This window comes from Pseudorasbora parva, chromosome 4 (genome assembly GCF_024679245.1).
Source record: "Pseudorasbora parva isolate DD20220531a chromosome 4, ASM2467924v1, whole genome shotgun sequence".
Taxonomy (NCBI): Eukaryota; Metazoa; Chordata; class Actinopteri; order Cypriniformes; family Gobionidae; genus Pseudorasbora; species Pseudorasbora parva.
In genome coordinates, this window is record NC_090175.1 from 7,654,636 (window position 1) to 7,675,246 (window position 20,611).

General features: G+C 37.2%; 2 protein-coding genes and 1 long non-coding RNA gene across 4 annotated transcripts; 1 reads left to right on the forward strand and 2 right to left on the reverse strand.

Moving 5' to 3' along the window:
- Nucleotides 1–7,781: 7,781 nt before the first annotated feature.
- LOC137073863 (CMRF35-like molecule 5) lies at nucleotides 7,782–12,246 on the forward strand. Of its 2 annotated transcripts, XM_067442573.1 has the most exons (6): nucleotides 7,782–8,612; nucleotides 10,192–10,497; nucleotides 10,711–10,866; nucleotides 11,144–11,239; nucleotides 11,355–11,398; nucleotides 11,516–12,246. In XM_067442573.1, the coding sequence occupies exons 1-6, from the start codon at nucleotides 8,570–8,572 to the stop codon at nucleotides 11,669–11,671; spliced, it is 801 nt and encodes a 266-aa protein (XP_067298674.1). In that variant the 5' UTR covers nucleotides 7,782–8,569; the 3' UTR covers nucleotides 11,672–12,246. The 2 variants fall into 2 exon arrangements, with proteins under 2 accessions (XP_067298674.1, XP_067298673.1); XM_067442572.1 differs by having other exon boundaries at nucleotides 11,355–12,246.
- Nucleotides 12,247–12,348: 102 nt separating this feature from the next.
- Nucleotides 12,349–13,799, reverse strand: LOC137073864 (uncharacterized). Its single transcript, XM_067442574.1, has 3 exons — nucleotides 13,695–13,799; nucleotides 13,303–13,552; nucleotides 12,349–13,207 (listed from the first exon to the last, which is right to left on the reverse strand). The coding sequence occupies exons 1-3, from the start codon at nucleotides 13,755–13,757 to the stop codon at nucleotides 12,546–12,548; spliced, it is 975 nt and encodes a 324-aa protein (XP_067298675.1). The 5' UTR covers nucleotides 13,758–13,799; the 3' UTR covers nucleotides 12,349–12,545.
- Nucleotides 13,800–17,656: 3,857 nt separating this feature from the next.
- Nucleotides 17,657–18,577, reverse strand: LOC137073865 (uncharacterized). The gene is made up of 3 exons (XR_010904809.1): nucleotides 18,068–18,577; nucleotides 17,815–17,947; nucleotides 17,657–17,727 (listed from the first exon to the last, which is right to left on the reverse strand). It is a non-coding gene; the product is annotated as an uncharacterized lncRNA (long non-coding RNA).
- Between the last annotated feature and the right edge of the window lie 2,034 nt (nucleotides 18,578–20,611).

Genomic DNA, 20,611 nt, shown 5'->3' on the forward strand with positions numbered 1-20,611 from the left:
TCAGACAACCAGTGAAAACCTGATATGTAAAAGATCAAAATCATAGGACCAAGGTATTCAGGAACATTAAAAATTAGATTTTAATAATATATATATATATATATATATATATATATATATATATATATATATATATATATATATATATATATATATTATTATTATATTATTATGTAGGGGACAAGTATTTGTTCCTTCCTCATATGACCACAAGGGGTGCCAAGTTGGATTTTATCTTCTTTTATAATAATTTTGCTAGCTTTCTGTTTATAGTTTGTATAATCATATTTTGCATGCCTATTCTAAAGTATTTTTATATTAAAATACTTCTATATGCAAACATTGCCAATATGCCACTGAAATAAATCACTGTGACTTCATAAGACCCTTTAAATGTGATTAAATCCTTGGCTAAAAAGGATTTAAAACCTTAAATCCTACTTGAACATGAATCCAAGTATTGTGTTATGCATTTTAAAGTTAATAAAGCTAGTGAAGCTAATCACACTGTATTTCTTAATGTCATATTTGAAGCTGTAATTGTGTTAAAATAATTGTACCTATACCAGCATAATATGCAGAATATTATAATAAAGCCCTTAAAGCTACAATGTGTGATATTTTCCCCCATCTAGCGGTGTAAAGGTATATGACCATCCAGCGAATAATAGTTTCTGTTCCTCTCAATTCTGATTTCGTTTTAACTCCTACGGTGGCCGATTTAGTCCAAGATTAACATGGCAATCCCCCTCTTCACATTCGACACGGTGCCATCGAGTGTTAAAACGCGAAAGGGAGAAGCTTGAATTTACGGGTATGTCCCTCTTTGGCTAATGTACTTTCAAGATGGAGGAGCAACATGGCGACCGGCATTCGAACCCCTCACCCGTATGTATTTTCAATGGCATACTATAAACTTACGAGAATACGTTATTACTTGAAAGAAGTAAATATACATTATTGAACACATATATTTTTGAAAGAACTAAGAGTTTTTAGCTAAGAATAAACTAAAAAAGTTACACAGTGTAGCTTTAAAGAGATGGCCTGTCTCAAACACCTGTGGCCATGGAAGTGATTGGAACACCTGAATTCAGTTATTTGGATGGGTGTCCCGATACTTTTGGCAATATAGTCTATACAATTATGTGAAAATAACATGAAAGAAATGTTTTAATAGGTTATGGCATTTGTTTGTGATGTTATGTATTTATTTAGCATTGGCCGCTACGTAAAATATGCTAGGATGGTCTGAGTTGCACAAGGCTGCCGCACTATATAATATCAGTCTCCATGAGAACGCAAGTCTGTTCTTTGCGTTCTTGGAATCGAGCCAATATTTTTAAAAATGAAACTCTTGAATTAATGATTCAATAGATATTTTTTTTACATTCACTTGTAGCCACCTACTGGCATAACTTTGAAATCGACGCAATCTTTATTTGAAGTTCCGATTTCCTTTCAAAATGCGATTTACTCTATTTTGATCGCTTCCATAGACATCTGTTTATATCCAAACTTTTATCCCAGTTCTTCTGTGATTAATGTTAATATCTGTAGCACAGAAATCATGATACTGAGTGGTTGATATCTCAACGATCAGATCTGAATGATTCAGAGTGATTTTGTTAGGTTTAATGGACACAGGAGATTCGTTGTCATTTTGGAATAAGATTGCGTGAGTGTTTGAATCGAGATTGAAATCTTTTCTCAGACCAATGCAGAAAAGCTCAAGCTTTACAAAGGAAGTGGCCATTACTATCTAAACGCGTTTGTGGTATTTCAGGACTGGATGACACAAACATGTATATCTTTATCTTCAAAGTAAATCTTTTCAGTTGCAAACTCAAGGGCTACTCAGTCAAAGCGGAAATCTCTTACACAACACGATTGCTACTCAGTATGAAGTTATTCTGTGTTTTTTGGCTCTGGATCTTTCTCCCAGGTCAGTTCTCTCCATATTTTTGACTGTAAATAGAATGGAAATAATGAAGATTGGGAGGAAATACAGTGAAATATTAAATTTTTGACAGTTTTGAGTTGTTCATTTGACATTAAATTTTTCTTCCAAAAGAATTTAGGATCGCATTCACCTCAGATATTAATATACATGGATACAGTGGAAAAAGTGTGATAATTACATGTTCCCATACATGGGCAGCAGAAAACAACAAGTATTTCTGCCAAAACCCATGCGAACATGTAAATGATATTCTGGTCTCATCTTATCAATCACGTAACGGGAAACACACACTGAAGGATTTTGGAAATGGCTCATTCACCGTGACCATCACTGATCTACAGGAGTCAGACTCTGGGATTTACTGGTGTGGGGTGGAAAGATTGGTTAAAGACACATATCACGAAGTCAATCTGACAGTATCTAAAGGTAAGAATGACAGCATTTCTCCGATGCATTTCTCTTTATTCTGTGTTATTATTTTTTCTTTTCTCACACACAGATCCAAGTGAAAGCATCACCACATCCACACAACCACACAAAAGCATACGAACTTCCACGGACTTACGCACAACTACACCAGCAGCACTTTCTACCACAGCAAGCAGAACTGACAGATATTCAAGCCCTGATGCCCTCATTCTCTCACCCTCAGTAACAAGTAACAACCTCATCTTAACTCAATTCATGTACATTTAAACAGCCTTTACCAAGGTCAAAAATGAGCTGTGTGGTGAATTATGATACTGTGTAACTTTGCTTTTAATTTATCAATGGAAGCTTGGATTATCCCACTTACACTCTTAAAAATAATGGTTGATTCTGAAGGGCCACTCTCTTGCAGAGTTTATTTCCAACCCTGAAAAAAACACTCACCTGCATGTAACTTTAGTAATCCTGAAGACCTTAGCTTCAGATGTGTTTGATTAGGGTTGGAGCTGAACTCTGCAGGACACTGTCCCTGCATCCCAATTCGCATACTATCCATACTAAATAGTACCATTAGTACAATAATTTACCATTTCCGTTCAGAATTCGAAGTATGGATCGATGCTCACTCTAACGGCTGATATTACCCACAACCCATTGCGAGTTGGACGAGGATTCAATTAGAACTACAAACACGGACAAAAAGTGTTAAAAAACTACAAACATGGTGGATGTGCAAGTCCGACGGTTACGTAGACAGGTTTAGATAAAGGGGTTTGAGTAAATAATTATCAATATTTAACCTGACAAAAATATATTTATTCAGTGTTGTCCACGTTATATTTCACCTGCAGTAGCATTGTGAAGTTTTGTAATGACACATTTGGCCATTAACTTTTAAATGCATCATTATATTTAAACTGCAAACACATAAGGGGTCTCTGAATTAAAGACCCACACATGGCAGATCAACGTGCGGTTACATTTCTCTCCGATACGGTAGGAGATTAATCGGAATGTGGAGGATTTGACTGTGACGAATCTGATGATGATTGACAGGGCAGTAAAACGGTGATGGGATACACGTAACTAAAGCCTAGTTCACACTGCCCGATTTTTGCCCCGATTTTGAGTCGCCGACAGGTTTTGTGAAATCGCAGACAAATGCCCGAGATCATCGGCAAATCGGTGCTCATGCACGCGAGTGACAATCATGCAGTGTGAATAATCAAAGACGCGATCAGCGAGAATCGCAGACGAGTCGCCGACGCCCGTGAGATATTTGGCATGCTAAATATCTGGACCTGTCGGCGATTGAAACTCCTGCTGTGTGAACAGCGTTCTGAAAATTACACCGACAGCCAATGAAAGAGTGAGATACAGGGCAGCAGGAGGTTCAGGGAGGAGTTATAGAGCAGAATTTCAGTATTTGAATAGATATATTTACAATTCTATCAAACAGAAACAAAGGCCAAACATTTGCACATCCAGCCACAGCAGCAGCACATTACAAAATTGTTTATTTACCTCAAACTGTCTTTGTAGAACACAATCCTGGCTCCCTCTGTCTCTCCAACAATTTCTTCCGCCATAATCTTTTTTCTTTTTCTCCACAAATCAGCGCACATACAATTTGAAGCAAACTTTGTGCAGTTTATCATTTTTCATAACAATTCCAAGTCTCGCGCGAGAACTCCGGTCTGACGCACGTGTGATCTCATGTTGTTTACTTGTCACATCGCACGTTTAGTTGGGAAGCGTAGTTTGCGCACCGGAGAGAGAAAGAGTTGTCGGCGATTCTTCCTCTTGTTTAGTCATGCAGTGTAAACTCCTCTGTGGTCAAACCATCGTGCAGTGTGAACACAGCAGAGACTGAATGATACCCCAGATAGTCATGCAGTGTGAATAGAGCAGTGACCCGACGAGTTTGAAAATCGTGCAGTCTGAACTAGGCTTAAGCGACAGAGTCTGTTAAAGATGGCGAAGTAGTCCCGAAGCTTGCATACTTTTCTGGTACACACTCAAAAGTATATACTTTTTCTTCACAAAAAGAATACATTCTTTTAGGACATATTATATGTAGGTGAATTGGGATGCAGCATGGGCCTCCAGGATCAACGTTCCCCAGATATAGGCCTGCGTTTAGTTCCCCAAGGAACAAAATTGTAACTCAACTGTACTTTTTTTCTGAGAGTGAAGACAATATATTGTGAATTCTAAAGTTTAACATCAGTGATTCTTAACCCTGTTCCAAGAGTTATCCCAGCACTTCATATTTTAGATTCAACTCGTATATAAATTGAATTGGGTATGTCAGCACACACACACACACACACACACACACACACACACACACACACACACACACACACACAGACAATAACAGTTCATTTGCAATGATGGGTAAAACTCCAGGATAAGATAAACACTGATGTACGTAATGTTGTGGTTAAGAGTGGTTTCGAAGCAAATAAGTAACCACTTGTTCTCATCGGTGCAGACTTCTGCAGATCTTCAGATTTTTACACCAATTTTCTCTCTCACTTCCTCAGTGTCCATACGCACCTTACAATATGCTGCTGGTGGTCTGGTCATAGCAGGGATCATATTTTTATTTGGACTGGTCACTGTTTACCAGTACAGAAAGAGAGTCAAGACATCAGAAGGTATGTTCACATACACACACAGACACCGCCAATTATTAAAAAAAACTCAATGAATAACAATAAAAAAAATAAGCTAACACTTTTCACATTTTTCTTAGGTTGTGGATCAGCAAAGCTTGCCAAAAGAAACAAATCTAGAGATGAAGAGGTGAGAGATGCAAGCAATTCTGTGTGCCAGTCACTGACCACAAACAGGAACTAAATGTATCTGAGCTTGTCCAATGTCTAATCTTCACATCTTTTTACAAATGCCTGAGAGCCATATTAAAAGTGTGCTTTTGTTTTCTTCAGGATGCACAGAACCGCACAGAAATAAAATCAAGAGACAAGACTGACGTTATGAAATGCCAAACTGATTCAGTCTATCAGAGTTTAAACATTCACGTGGGCCAACTGAATGAAGTATATGTAAATCTCTGATTGCAGCATCAATTAATCAGATTCAAAATCTATCCTAGACGAGAAGTTTGAGACGAGTACATTAAGCCTGAAGCTTTAGATATCAGTATACCGTTCATTTTACTCAGTCAATTGCCTATATTGCCCAGTGTTCACATAGAAAGTGTTTCACATTCTGTCTGCACATTTTTAATTGATGTAAAATGCATCATGTGTCTTGCCCTTGTTTACCGCTGTTTTGTGTGTGTCTTGCACCATAAGTGCTATTTTTTAAGAAGTTGTGTCCAGTTAAAATGTGAAAATTTGGAGAGAAAAAAAAGTCCACTGATGTATTGCTTCTGTTGTATTTGGTCATCATTTGTATTTGGCCTTGGACCAAACTGTCTGAATAAACATAAATATAAAAATAAAATAAAAACACTGAGGGAACTGGGTTATTCATGTTACGTAGCTTGCCAACCCTTAAGGAAAGAAAAAATATTTCCCTATAAACAGTTCTGGAAAAAATTAAGAGACCACTTAACATGGATTGAATGTATTGATAACTATCAATATATTTATGGGGTGGGAGTGTAAATTTTAGCGCCACCTAGTGGGGAGGTTGTAAATTGCAACCACCCACCGCTCACCCCTCCCTTTCGAACACAGGGAAGCTACGCTGGCCGACACAAACAAAAAAGTACAAAGATGTCGTCTTTTGAGAGAGCAGAGAGTGACTAGCGCTCTGTAGAGCAGTTTGTCCATCTAGGGCTACTGAAGAAACATGACAGCGCAAAATGGCGACTTCACTATAAGGGACCCGCAGTGTATTAGAATGAGTAAACAGCTCATTCTAAGCTAATAAACACATAACGGTTAATAATACAAGGTCTGTATACACCACTGAAAACATTATGTATATTATAAAGCATTTCTGTCAACAGATCCTGTTGATAAATACAGATAAATACTACCTTTAAATTATATAACGGTAAATTTGAAAATACAGAGAATAATATATTAATATATTACAATATATCGAAGAATACATAAGGAAATGCTGGTTTTCATATATGGAAAAATATGTGATTATACATTTACTAATATATCATTATGTATGTCATTTTATGTTCAGTGATACATTTTATAATATATAGTGCATGTGTATAATTGCAGACATATTCACTCATGCAGTATAAACACACATATAGAGTAATTTCATTGTAATGTACTAGTAATGTACAGAGTAATGTACTGAAATAATGTACTATCAATAGCACAAGCACTCCTGCATGTACTAAGATATTTAGCAAAGATACCATCACTGAACTGAAGAGAGCACAGATTTACTAGTTACTTATTTAAAACAATAAAATAGTCTTAATGGTGTTTGGCCAATCATCATCCTTACCACAGGCTCTACTCTTCAGATCAATGGTAACCCCAAAAACTCACACACACAAGGAAACCCTGTTAAATTACTAAATAATTCAACTTAAAACAGTCACAGATCTCCCTCATATTAATATTGAGCAAAACTTGTGAATTAACACTTAATTTGAACATTTACTCTGCTTTAACAGTCAGAAGCAATGCATGATGGGAACTACAAATCTGCTGTAACTCATTCTGTATTCACATTTATCATGTTTGTGCAACATAATAAAGGATAAAACGCTGGTAAAGTGGGTAAAACGTTATGAATATTACATGTAGTGCTCTTTTTAGGTGAGTAGTGCTACACTCACCTAAAGGATTATTAGGAACACCTGTTCAATTTCTCATTAATGCAATTATCTAATCAACCAATCACATAGCAGTTGCTTCAATGCATTTAGGGGTGTGGTCATGGTCAAGACAATCTCCTGAACTCCAAACTGAAAGTCAGAATGGGAAAGAAAGGTGATTTAAGCAATTTTGAGCGTGGCATGGTTGTTGGTGCCAGACGGGCTGGTCTGAGTATTTCACAATCTGCTCAGTTACTGGGATTTTCACGCACAACCATTGCTAGGGTTTACTAAGAATGGTGTGAAAAGGAAAAAACATCCAGTATACGGCAGTCCTGTGGGCGAAAATGCCTTGTTGATGCTCGAGGTCAGAGGAGAATGGGCCGACTGATTCAAGCTCATAGAAGAGCAACTTTGACTGAAATAACCACTCGTTACAACCGAGGTATGCAGCAAAGCATTTGTGAAGCCACAACACGCACAACCTTGAGGCGGATGGGCTACAACAGCAGAAGACCCCACCGGGTACCACTCATCTCCACTACAAATAGGGAAAAGAGGCGACAATTTGCACAGGCTCACCAAAATTGGACAGTTGAAGTCTGGAAAAAAAATGTTGCATGCTCTGATGAGTCTCGATTTCTGTTGAGACATTCAGATGGTAGAGTCAGAATTTGGCGGAAACAGAATGAGAACATGGGTCCATCATGCTTTGTTACCACTGTGCAGGCTGGTGGTGGTGGTGTAATGGTGTGGGGGATGCACGGCCTACCTTAGCATTGTTTCTGACCATGTCTACCCCTTTATGACCATCATGTACCCATCCTCTGATGGCTACTTCCAGCAGGATAATGCACCATGTCACAAAGCTTGAATCATTTCGAATTGGTTTCTTGAACATGACAATGCAATAGAGCATCTTTGGGATGTGGTGGAATGGGAGCTTCATGCCCTGGATGTGCATCCCACAAATCTCCATCAACTGCATGATGCTTTAAATGTTGTTAATTTGACTCAAATTATAATTATAGTTGTTTAGTGTAGTAATTTTAATGGTCACCCTAACTGTTTCTTAGTATTGAAACTTCCTTAAGATGACAAGGGAGTGACAGTGGTTAGAGTGACTGAAAGAGGTTATTTCACACGGCCTAGAATCAGACTGCACACTTTGAACCAATAAAGACAAAGGTCCTGCATAAAGGGGAATGTCCATTCAAACCAAAAGTTAATTAAGAGGAAGTGGGCCGGTTCTGGATAGGAGTGTGTAGGTGTTTTGAAACCAGCGAGTATGTGAGAAATAGTGCACAGGAGGATACATGGATACATGCATTTGATGGTATAACAGAGCTCCTCAATACTAAAGCTAAGAACGCTAAAACTAGACTAAACCACACATAATAGGATCAAAAATGAAATTCTTCAGTGTTCTCTGGCTATGGGTGTTTCTGTCAGGTAAGTTCTCAATAGATGTGTGGTAGAAACTCTTATTGTCTATAGGGATCATTCAGTTTGTTGACCATGAAAGCAAATATAAAAAGAGAAAATGTTTCTATGTGCCACTAAATTTGCTTAAGTACATTCACCGGTCAGGCAGTTTTACCAAGTGTCTGAAAAGGATGATACAGTTTCAACGTCTTTAGTTTATTGTTTTTCACAGGGCGATTAACTTTGGTTTATCATGCTACTCAATTTTAGGCTAAGGCTGCTTTTAAAACAGGGTAAAGTAACATTTCACACTTTTTTAATTTTGAAAGCAGTTTAACATTTGACCTTTGTGTTACGAAAATCTTTTTACAGTGCTAACATAGACTAGCCAGTGGTATATAGTATGAAATGACGGGTGAAATGTTAAAATTTCACAGCGAGTATACTGTAAAATCTATCAGTCCAAAAGTCTTTACTTAACGTCTTAACTTCAAAATTCTTAAAACATATAAATCTAGAGATCTGTACTATTCACATACCTTATTTACTTTACAAAGTTAAGATTAATTGATTGGTTTGAGTGCCCTTTTTTTCCGAGCAAAAACTCACCATTATGGTGATCATTGTTAACTTGGTTGGGCAGTTGAAACATTCCTATTATTGTCATTCTCTTTCTATTTATGCAACTAGAAATCACAGTTTGGTTTCAAAGGAAGTGAAGTAATAAATAGATTGCTTTTCAAAGTTGATATTTTAACTGAATAATTAACTATAGTAATGATTTAGTCAGAAATTAGATCACCTTTATAAAGCAACCTATTTATTACTTCCCAACAACAATGGTAGTCACTTCATGAGAATTAACCGTTTGAGAAAACAGTCATTTGAGCACGGACACTCAAAGGTCTTTACGGCAAACCGCAAGAATAAAAGTTTGGTGTAACGTGAAGAAATTGACTGACTATATTAGGCTACTGTTGTACAGTAGATTGAGCTACGTCTCTGTCATAATAATACATCTCTACTAATGATAATGCCTGGATGGTTGCTTATTTTTCACTTGATTACATTTTTTACTTTAAACAGCATACAGCCTTTAAATGTTTATGTATTATTTACTTATAATGAATATTATCATAAATAATAAACTCATTGATTTACGGTATTTTGTACTGCCTCCTGGAATTTTAGCACCGTGACATCCCTAATACATACAATAGCGAGAGCGGACATGACAATATTGTAGTATTAAAACAGGTTGCATTACAATTGATATTATTATCCTCATAGATATGCAAATTATATTTTAAACAAGATAAAATGACTATGTTAACCGTAATGATAATACCACACACAGAGAAAGGTACGTGTTTAATCAGATCTCTTTGGCCAAATAACTTCTCCATCGATTATATCGGTTTGCATTTGTGCTGTTAATTGTGCTGTGATACTTTTATAGTGGGCACTGGTTGTGAAGCAATCACACTTCCTAAAATAATGTTAATAGACAATAAGTGTAAAAGTAAGTTATGTTTGCAATTGAATAACTGAAACTGGAGCGTCATGAAGAGGAACTGATAGTACAAAACCTATTTTTCTTAAACAGGATTTAAAACTTCAACTACTGGTGGACTTTCTGGATATGTAGGAAGATATGTCATCGTTTCTTGTTCTCATTCATGGGCTTCAACCAACATTAAGTATTTCTGCAGACATCCATGTGAAGACAGAGATATTTTAGTTAAATCTGACCAGTCTCCTAAAGGGAGATACACACTGAAGGATTATGGGACAGGAATCTTCACCGTGACCATCACTGATCTACAGGAGTCAGACTCTGGGATTTACTGGTGTGGGGTACAGAGAGCTCTTTTTGACACATATCACGAAGTCAATCTGAAAGTATTGAAAGGTAAGAATGACAAGCAAAATTATGCACTTCATTGCTCTGCCAGACTATTAATGTCAGTATGTGAGACAACAATGAAGGATATCAGCTCAACTATGTTTGTTTCCTATTAAATGGCCAAGTTAGGAGGCTTATACAGCAATTTAGGCAACACAACGTCTTTAGGATGATCCCAGAAATGCAGATGTGTCTTTGAAATTTCTCTACAACTTACAGACAACACAAAGAACTCGGAAAAAGTGACTCGTCTTAGGACGACAGAAACACAAACAAATCCAGAGACAAGTGCTGAAACACAGTCGACAACACCAAGACACTCAGTTTCCGTATCTTCAACCACAAAGGACAGCACACACACAGAGACATCAACAGGTAGACAAACATCTTATTATAATGTCTGCCTTTCAAAAGGGTTAATACACGTTGACATCTCTTTTTAAAAGTTGTGTCAAAACTTCTGGTCCAGCTGCAAACTGTTTCCATTGTCTTTCTTCACAATATATGAAGTAAATAAATACGTTATGACCCAAAAGTCCTCTAATAATATAGAGGTGCTGAGGGGATTGTCAGTGCATGAAACAGGTCAGTTTATATAGATTAAAAATAAAATCTTCTTTTGAATGCACCTTATGTGTCCATGTATTTCCAGTTCCTGTGTATTTTATTCTCTATGCTGCTGCTGGACTGGTTGTCTTCTTGATCATATCTTCAGTTGGACTGGTCACTTGTCAGTGGAGAAAGAGAGGCAAGAAATTATGTCTGTGAACATTCAAATACGACACGCTAAAAAGTCTAAATATATTTCTGGGTATTATATTATTTTCACAGCAAGACAACCATTATTCTTTACTTTATTTCAGGTGTTACAGATAGATCTATATACAATGAGCATCACAGCGAGGAGGTGAGTGGACAGGAGAATCATAAGATCATGACCGCCACAAACACACAACTTCTGCTTACTTTAGAAACCATTTCAACAGCTGATAGGCAACTGAATAACACTGTGTTTGTGATTCAGGCCATTGGTGTTTATGCGAACACTCCTGATGTCAAACCCTACGCCACCATAAAGAAATCCAGAGTCAAGTCTAAGGACAAGAACCAACCAGAACCAATCTATCAAAATCTACTCTTCAACACTAGCGAGGGAGAAGCTATCTATGGCAATCTATAATAAAAAAACAAATGCAATCCACTATCCTCAACCTCAAACACTCAAGATGTACTACATTACAATCCTTACGACAAAGAAGTTTATTTAAAAGTGCTATTAGTATACTCATTTTTAAAGGGGCGGTGAAACACTCAGTTTCAGTCAATCTCATGTCAATCTTGAGTACCTATAGAGTAGTATTGCACCCTTCATATCTCCAAAAAGTCTTTAGTTTTATTATATTCATAAAAGAAATATAGGCTGTACCGAGTCTTTCCGGAAAAAAACGAGCGCCTGGAGGCGTATCGTGTGGGCGGAGCTAAAGAATGACGAGTGCGCACAAAGCGATGACGTCCTCAAGCGTGGAGAAACCCATGGCTATCGATCATATTCCGCTAATACAGATATGATCCAGAATCAGATTCGGAGGCAGAAATAAATTGAACAGGAGAAGCAACAACAGCAGGACGTCCGTCTCTGTGGTATGTACTGTTTTTAGTGGCCTGTCAACATTTGTGTGTGTTTACTCGCAGTTTATGAGGACATGATTCGGTTTATGGACTATTGTATGCGACTAAACCTTAGCAGTAGCAAGCAAAACGGTTTTCAGGGTACCCCCAGGATCCTCCAAATGAAATTCAAGGCTTTTTAAGACCTTTTTAATACCATTTTAAATGAAATTCAATGCCAACTTCGTACCCATTCTGACAGAAGTATGAGGGAAAAATGTCAAATCTGTATAAATTTTGAACCCTAGAAAATAATTATGTACAAGTAGGCTACTTGAATTAAATAAAACATTTTATTTAAATTATCAGTCATATTTAATACATACGCAACAGCGTAACACATTTGATTTGTAATAAACAAATAGATTTGAACTTGGTGTTGAACACTACAGCCTTCGCAGCTCTGCTGAGTTGGTTGCAATTTTTTCGCCCAGGCTCTCAAGTTCTGTCAACTTCTGCTTGTAGCTTCTTCTCAACGCGTTTGACTTGGCAATTAGCTCTGCCATTTTGCTGCCTTGTTTGCCCTCAGCCTCCTCTGCCATCTTGTCTGCATCCCTCCTCAGATGCTCCGCAACTTCCTGGATGGTCTGTCTTGTCTTTTTTAGCTGCTCCAACTCCTCTTCAATCATTTTTCTTCTTTGACTATGTGCTTGAGATTCTTTTTTCTTTCGTTCACTTTCAAGATGCATCCTGTACCTCACCCTTGCTGATGTGACTGAAGACAGGAGCTCTGGTGTGAGGGGCACCTTGGTAACACCCCCATGCATGGACACGTAATCGCACACAACTCTTTGTGCAATGACAGTGTCCTCTTGGATATTACAAGTTTCTACTTGTTTATTGATAGAGAAGCCCCTCTCCACCGTAGCCTGCCCATGGGAGAGGAGCAGAAGGTTTCTGATGAAAGCCCAGAGCTGTGGGTAGGGCTGACTTATATAAGGATGGAGAAACACATCCAGCCTCTTCTCGAGGGGCTTGAAAGACAGGAACTTCTCATTCCTCACCTCCAGGGACAACAATTGTGAAAATTGCTGAATGATCAGATCACCTAAAGAAGGAGTGAAAGAAAAAGCACTCACATCAAATGTACACGTGTTTCTTTTGTAAATTGTATGCCTAACGTCAGGACTTAATCTTATGTACCTGTAGCAACCGCATCTAACTGCTTGTCTTGAAGAAACCTTTTGACTAGACACTTCATCTGGCCCTGACACATTTCTGGATTTGAATACATCACAGCTGGGTTAAGACAAGTAATTTGCCTTACAGTTGGGAATTTCAAAGGGCTCTTCTCTTGAATCTTCTTCACAATTTTGGACAGACCCTCCATGCATTCCTTTCTGAACTGGAGGACAGAAAGCTCCTCAGTGGATCTACTCTGCTTCTGACGTTCCTAAGGATGAATGGGGACTAAATTAAGTAAATAGCTTCCTCTCCCTCCTCTTTCCTTCTATCCAGTGAGGGGCTGAGTAGACGGGTCTAACAACAGGGACACCAGGAACAGTCTGGTCACACATTATGTATTTCCTAAATACCTTTATTGCAGCCTCAGCTCCAATGCCAATATCAACAGCTCTTAGATGAACCCTGGACTGCATGTCACTAACATCAAGCCGGACCAAATGCTGAGGTGTGGCATCATTGAGAAGTTCTTGTTTGATGAATCGCCTCAGCAAACTCTATGAAAAGACAAAAATATACATATTTGAGAATACAAAATATTTTACAATACAAAATAAGCACTCTGACTTTACAATGTTTCTTTTCTTCAGTATTATTAAATGAGCCTAATTTATCTGACTATTCAAAATATTTGCATTTTTAATTCATTCAGTCTTAGCTGTAGTCTTAGCGTAACTGTGAACGAGGGGAGATTTTAAAATCACTATGACAATAAAATGAGAAGATTCACCTCACCTTCAGCAGTTCAGCCAAGTCATTAACAATGAAAGGCAGCACAGGCTCATCAGTCTGGTATCTGGTGAGGAAAGGTGTTACACTTCGACACACTGCCATGAAAAAGTGAAGCTTTGCCAGTATGAGAGGGTCTTTGGTTGCCGCCGCAATGGTATCATAGGAGGATGTCCCAGGGTTAGGAAGCTTTTTGGTGCTAACAGCCTCAACATACTTCATCATGTCTGGCCAGATGACAAGGGCCCTCTCCGCCACAGGGAGGTTCTCGACCCAGCGATGACCACAAAAAGGCAAAGCGAAGATTTTGGACTTTGTGAGATTACAGAAATCCTCCCTTCTTGCTGGCACATTGTGAAAAATTGTATGCAGAGCTCTTAGGAACTTCTCCATATGCCAGTCAGTGAATCCACATTTGACAGCATTATGGAGAGTATGCAGGCCACAACTCCCCACCACTGCCAGCTGAGCACCCCCAAAATGCTCTGCATGCTCCTGCTGCAGCATCTCAAAAAAACGCCAATTAACATTGGGTCCATCCATAGACACAGAGACCATCTTCCTCAAGTCAAGGTCACATACACACTCCTAAAAGACATGAAAAGCAAATTGTAAACAAAGACATTATATAGCCTACATAATAGCTAGTGTGATGGAGGTTGGGGCCTCAAGGTTAAAGGGTTCTGTCTGAGTGGTGAGATACAGGTTCAGACATGCAAACTCACAACTGGGGAAAATGGTGACATGTTTACGAAGTAATTTGTTGTAGGGGGGTTTTATGATTTAAACATGTAAATGAAGCATTCTGGTGCATTCTGACAAGAAAACATTTTGCTTCAAGCATTTCCTTCAAGTAAAAAAATAAACAATAAAACCAATAATTAAAACAATTTGATATCATATTAATTAAGTTGGGGCCTATCAAGTACAGTACATAACAAGAAAAAAATCTCTCACTGTAAAGTAAACCATAAGGAACCCCAGATGGTACATCATTCTAATATTAAAGGTTAAAAAAAAATTATTTGTAAGCTACTTCCATTTAAATCACACATAAGAAAGTTTTTATAATAATGTTACAATACATTTTTAATGACATATGTTTCTACTTTTAAAATAATGTCTGTCATAAATAAATCAAATTTATTTTGAAGCAATATTCTCATCAGACTTTACATACTTAAATCTGCATAATTGTGATTTTTACACCAGGGTGTTATTTACTTTTATAAGGACAGTTTTTAAACCTTACTATATATATGCACTCTCTTTCCTGTCAAATTCTTACATTTGATCAAATTCAGTTTTACTAATAAGGCTGCCGTTATCAATCATATAAGTCATTTACACTGCAAAATTGCAACTGTAATACATTTTTTTTTTTTTTAGATTGATGTTTAAACAAATAATATAAAAAAACAATGATGCCTTTAAACAATAAACCAATAGGTGGCAGCAAGTGACCGTCTTAATAAATGAATCATTGAGTCATTCATTAAAACGATTTGTTCAAAATGCTGAATCATTCAATAACAAAACACAGCACTTTAGTGTTGCTTTTCTTTTGTAACTATTTTCGTCATTGAAATAGAACAAAACGATATTGTGTCTAAATTGTAAGTGACTACATATTAGCTAGGCTATACATTCAATGTAACATTTGCAATCGTGATATTATAGAACAGCTCACTTGGTCGTGTTATGTTACTTTACTATATCATATATTATTTATAAATAAAAAAAACACAACATTTTTAAAATTCAGAATAAAAACTTACTTTGAAATGTTTGAGCAAGTCCACCGCCGTTGCATGACCCATGAACTGCGAGCCGAAGTATCGTGATTGGACGTGGTCGTCCACCCAGTAGCGAATATGAAGGTCCAACTGCTTACTTTTCGTCATCTTATTGAGACTCTCGTCAAACATGATCACAAACCCGTTGGACATATTGACATGGTCAGTCAGTTCTTTCGTTATAAAGGGAGCTAATCCGAATTTAGTAATATATGCCGTTTTGTTGCTTCCACACGAGAATGTAGCTGCAACGTCGGAGTCAGGAAACATGATTTTAAAAATCTCTGTAACGTTTTCATTTGAAGTGTAAGAGTGGTGCTCAGAGACTGTTTTAAGGACCCACATCACCTCTGCCCGCAGAGTTGGTGTCGAGCCACAGTACGATAGAATGTTCCTTGGCTGTTGTGGCATTTCTATTGTAGAAATGTCTTCATTATTGATAGTCAGAGCTGTTTCAGTAACCGAAGAGATCCGCGGTGCACAGAACGGGCCAATAGGTTGTTGGCGCTGGCGAGCAGTGTTACACGCGGTGTGTTTGGCACCCTTCATATGGGAGTCCAGGGCCGTAACACCCATTGTCGCTAGCTTAAAAGATTTCCTGCACCAACTGCAATAGGCCTCGCGGTCATTTCCTGGCACAGGCTTGACCCAAACGTAATTCGGATTCCTTGTCCACAGCGGATTAAACCGACACTTTCCCATTTTAGCCGACAAACTAGGCTAGCTACTATCTTGTTCTGTAATTTACCTCACTTGCCTAGTAACCATAGTAACGGGTGCGCGAGCTTTCGCGCTTACTGCTATGACGTGGAACGCGACGCTGCATGAATTTTTAATTAGCCTACACTAGTAACAGTTCATTTTGTTACGGTATGAACTTAATCCTAGGAAAAGTTAAAAAATAATAAAAAAATAAAAATAAGACCTTTGTAACGAAATCCAAGAGTTTGTATACCAAATTCAAGGCTATTAAGGCCTTCATTTTAGATTATCAAATTTAAGACTTTTTCAATGCTTTTAAGACCCCGCGGGTACCCTGGGTTTTGCACGTCAGACTAGTGTAACGTTATACATAGAACAACAATGGAGTAACCATTAGCACATTTGAATGACGAAGCACGCGATCGAGACGTTTACTGATGTTTACTCACGCTATATCACGGACTATAACCGACATTAGTGTTCCCGGACAAGTGGATCTGCACCTGAGTGTTTATGGGCGTGCATTTCCTTTTTCGCTCTAGTCATGCACACGTGCGCACCCTACCGGGAGAAGAGTCCATACGGCCCATACAAGGACCTTCCGCTCTGTCGACGTCAAGCCGACCCATACTCGAAAAAACCTCTCCGAAACTTGTGAGAAACCTGAAAGAGTATTTTTGACACAGAAATACTCCATCAAACGTCCAACGTTAGTTTTTGAAACTTTGTCTATGTTTAGGATGGGATTCCAAGTCTTTAACAGTGTAAAAAGCTCAGGATGCATGAAACAGCATTTCACCCCCCCTTTAACTTCAGTCTACTTTATATGTACTTCTCAAAAATATACTTAAATTTGCACTTGAGTATGCTTGACTTTTACTGACAGAAATGTGTAAGTTTATTTGACCTATACTTGTACTCAATCTTTTCATCAAGATATACTTAAAAGTATTCTTGTGTAATTTTTGTGTAGGCTAGTCCACTGGTAGTGGAATTTACTTAAAATCTACTTTACTCTTTCCCCGCTAATAAGTGATTTTTCAGGCTGTCCATGTTTCCACTGTTATGGGGGTGGGGGGGGGGGGTGGGGGGGGGGGGGGGGGCTATGAGGCATCTTCTAATACAGAACCTCCGGACCAAAACACAGGAGAAGAAGAAGCTGAAACAAGTGATAGAAGATTGCTTACACAAATGTACAATAACACGATCATAAAAAAATTAAAAAGTACAAGCTGCCTAATGTTACCAAATGCAATGTGAAACACATGAAGAGGAAATAACTGTCAAGCTCTGACAGCTGTTGATGGACTCAATCGAGTCTGTGTTTTGATCATCGTTCTGAAATCACAGACAAATCCTGCTCTTGATCCGCAGTAGATCTGTAAAAAAAGAAAATGATATGTGGACAGCTATACCCATGTTTAATGCATGTAGACAGTGAAACTTATTTCAAAGATCGTAAGGTCGCAAATGTTAAGATATAAATAATAATGTCTCACTTGGCTTCAGTAGCAGGATGGTGAATTGTAATGCTGGCATACTGGATCTCATCCTCTTCAGCTTTCTTTGCGTCTTTATTTCTGTGATGTTGGACAGAAGCAAAGATGACATTATCACCATCAGATTCAGAGCTTTTCCTGCAGATGTCTGCAATAGAATCAATGTAGCATAACCTTTATATTAACTTATTTTGTGAATTTACAAAAATCCATTACAATTCAGCTCTCCACATTCTTCATAAAAATGTATGCAAATTCCCAAGCAGCAACAAAACCTCATTATGGAAAATATGTCTGCCAAGTAATCATTCAAGCAGTTATCAATGTGTTAAGCTTTAATATTTCTGTATTTCACATCAGTGATCAATATTAAGTGTGTTAAACACGTCACAGTGATGGAGAATATACTGTATATGCATCTCTACAGTCTATGAAATATGAGTAAAATATGAAATCATTTAACTTTGACTTGCCTTGTTTGCTCAATCTCCTGAAAGTCATTTACATGGTTGTCACTGTCCTGGGGGTCATTATTTCTTATCTTCTTAATAATAATGATTATTTCGTTATTATTTCTTATCTTCTTCCTGTTATTAAAGTATGAGCATAAATGCATATATAAAAGTTGGCAAAAACTTTAAACTGCAAAAACGTGCCCTGCAATGGGTTAACCTTCATAAGTCAGAATATGTTTGCACTTAATTACATATAGTATATATTGCTCACTGACCTTCTGCATTCAATGATGATGATGAGGATAATGATGATCATGATGATGAGGATAATGATGATGATGAGGATGATGATGGTTATTATGATGATGAGGATGAACAAGCTAAATAAATCCCCAGTTGGAGTAATGGCACACAAACCAGTGGCAGATTCTCCAGCAATCTAATATAACTGCTATAATACCCATAAGGCACTGTTATAGCATGAATGAAGCCAAATTAATACACATAATGCCAGCTGAATAATCCTTCCATTTTTTAAACCTACAGTATATTCCTGGTTGGTAGGGTTAATTTGTAAAATGAGTGTGCTGCTCAAATATTTGGATTTTTTTTCAATGCATTCTGACTTTTATTAAAGTCACTTAAAGGACTCGTAAGTCTTTTTTGTTGCATTTCATAGCTCTATTTCTATGGAAGACATTTTCTGCCAATTTTAAATGAATCAATTTTAATGAAATAAATAAATGAAAACTAAAACCAGATTAACAATTTCACTATAGAAAACTGTATGCTACATATGTGACAACATTAAAATTAATTTAAATGATTTAATTTTATTTTTTATGTTCATCGTGACAATGCATCATCTTGGTCAAATTAAAAAATAAAATGCAATTGGTGATTTGAGGTTTCATTTTCACAGCAAGATTTCCAATCTCAAGGCAAGTATATATAAAATGAAAAGGCAAGCGTGAAAAAGAAACTGCAAATACAGTTTTGACAAAGCTTTACATTAATGCTCATGCAATAATAATGACAATTCAAATAAAAATGTTATAGTTTTCATTTTATTTCCTCTTTAAGTTCAGTTTGTTCTCATTTTCAGTCAACGTGTATGCAAATTATATGTTAATGAGTGGGTGTGGCTTATCCAAGGAGCGCATATTTATGTAAACTACAATGTCACGATCATATTGTACTTGAGAGTCACGATGGTGAAAAGTCTTGAAATCGGGACCAAATTGTTACAGCATTTTTGTTTCTTAAAATGCTATCCCAATACATTTCACATCTACTTTCCTAATAAGCCTCATATTATTTGATTACATCAAGCTCTTTTTAATATTTCTCAACGGTTAAACATTTGCAAAACTCTAAAGCGGATGTAAATGGTGACCATAGTAATGATTTGTGTCAAAAAATTACAATATTTAAAATTAAAGTCATTGAAATAACTTTAATTAAAAACATATTTCTCAGTGTGATTGTAAATCAGTGTGAACCTTTTTTATCTTATTCCTGTTGTTAAATATATGGATAAATCCAAACGTTGTTAAAACTGTAAGACATGTCTTTGCTGCAAAAAAAAATGGCTTGCCAAAAAATATGAATTATAAATAAATCATTTAAACAATACAAAAAGGCGCGATGTTGCCTCGTCCTGTCAGACGTTCAACTTACCTCAACATTAACACTCGACAAAACATCCAAACTACTGACCCTTCCGTTGTCAAACTCAAGAAACATACTCTTGAACATGATATTAAATCAGTTCTGAAACTATATAGTCTTTCACGGAGTTCAAACTCGGTTATTTAAATCGGAAAAAGGCACTGCAATTCACGATGCGGTGTGGAGCAGCTCTCTCTCTCTCTCTCTCTCTCTCTCTCTCTCTCTCTCTCTCTCTCTCTCTCTCTCTCTTTCTCTCTCTCTCTCTCTCTCTCGGATGGTTTCAGCTCCCTCTAGTGTTTACATTTAACAATACAGCAGTTTCCTACCCGAGTTTTGACATTACGATTAGCCTATAATAGGAGAAGATGGGTATAGACTACATGAAAAAAATAAATGTATATATATATATATATATATA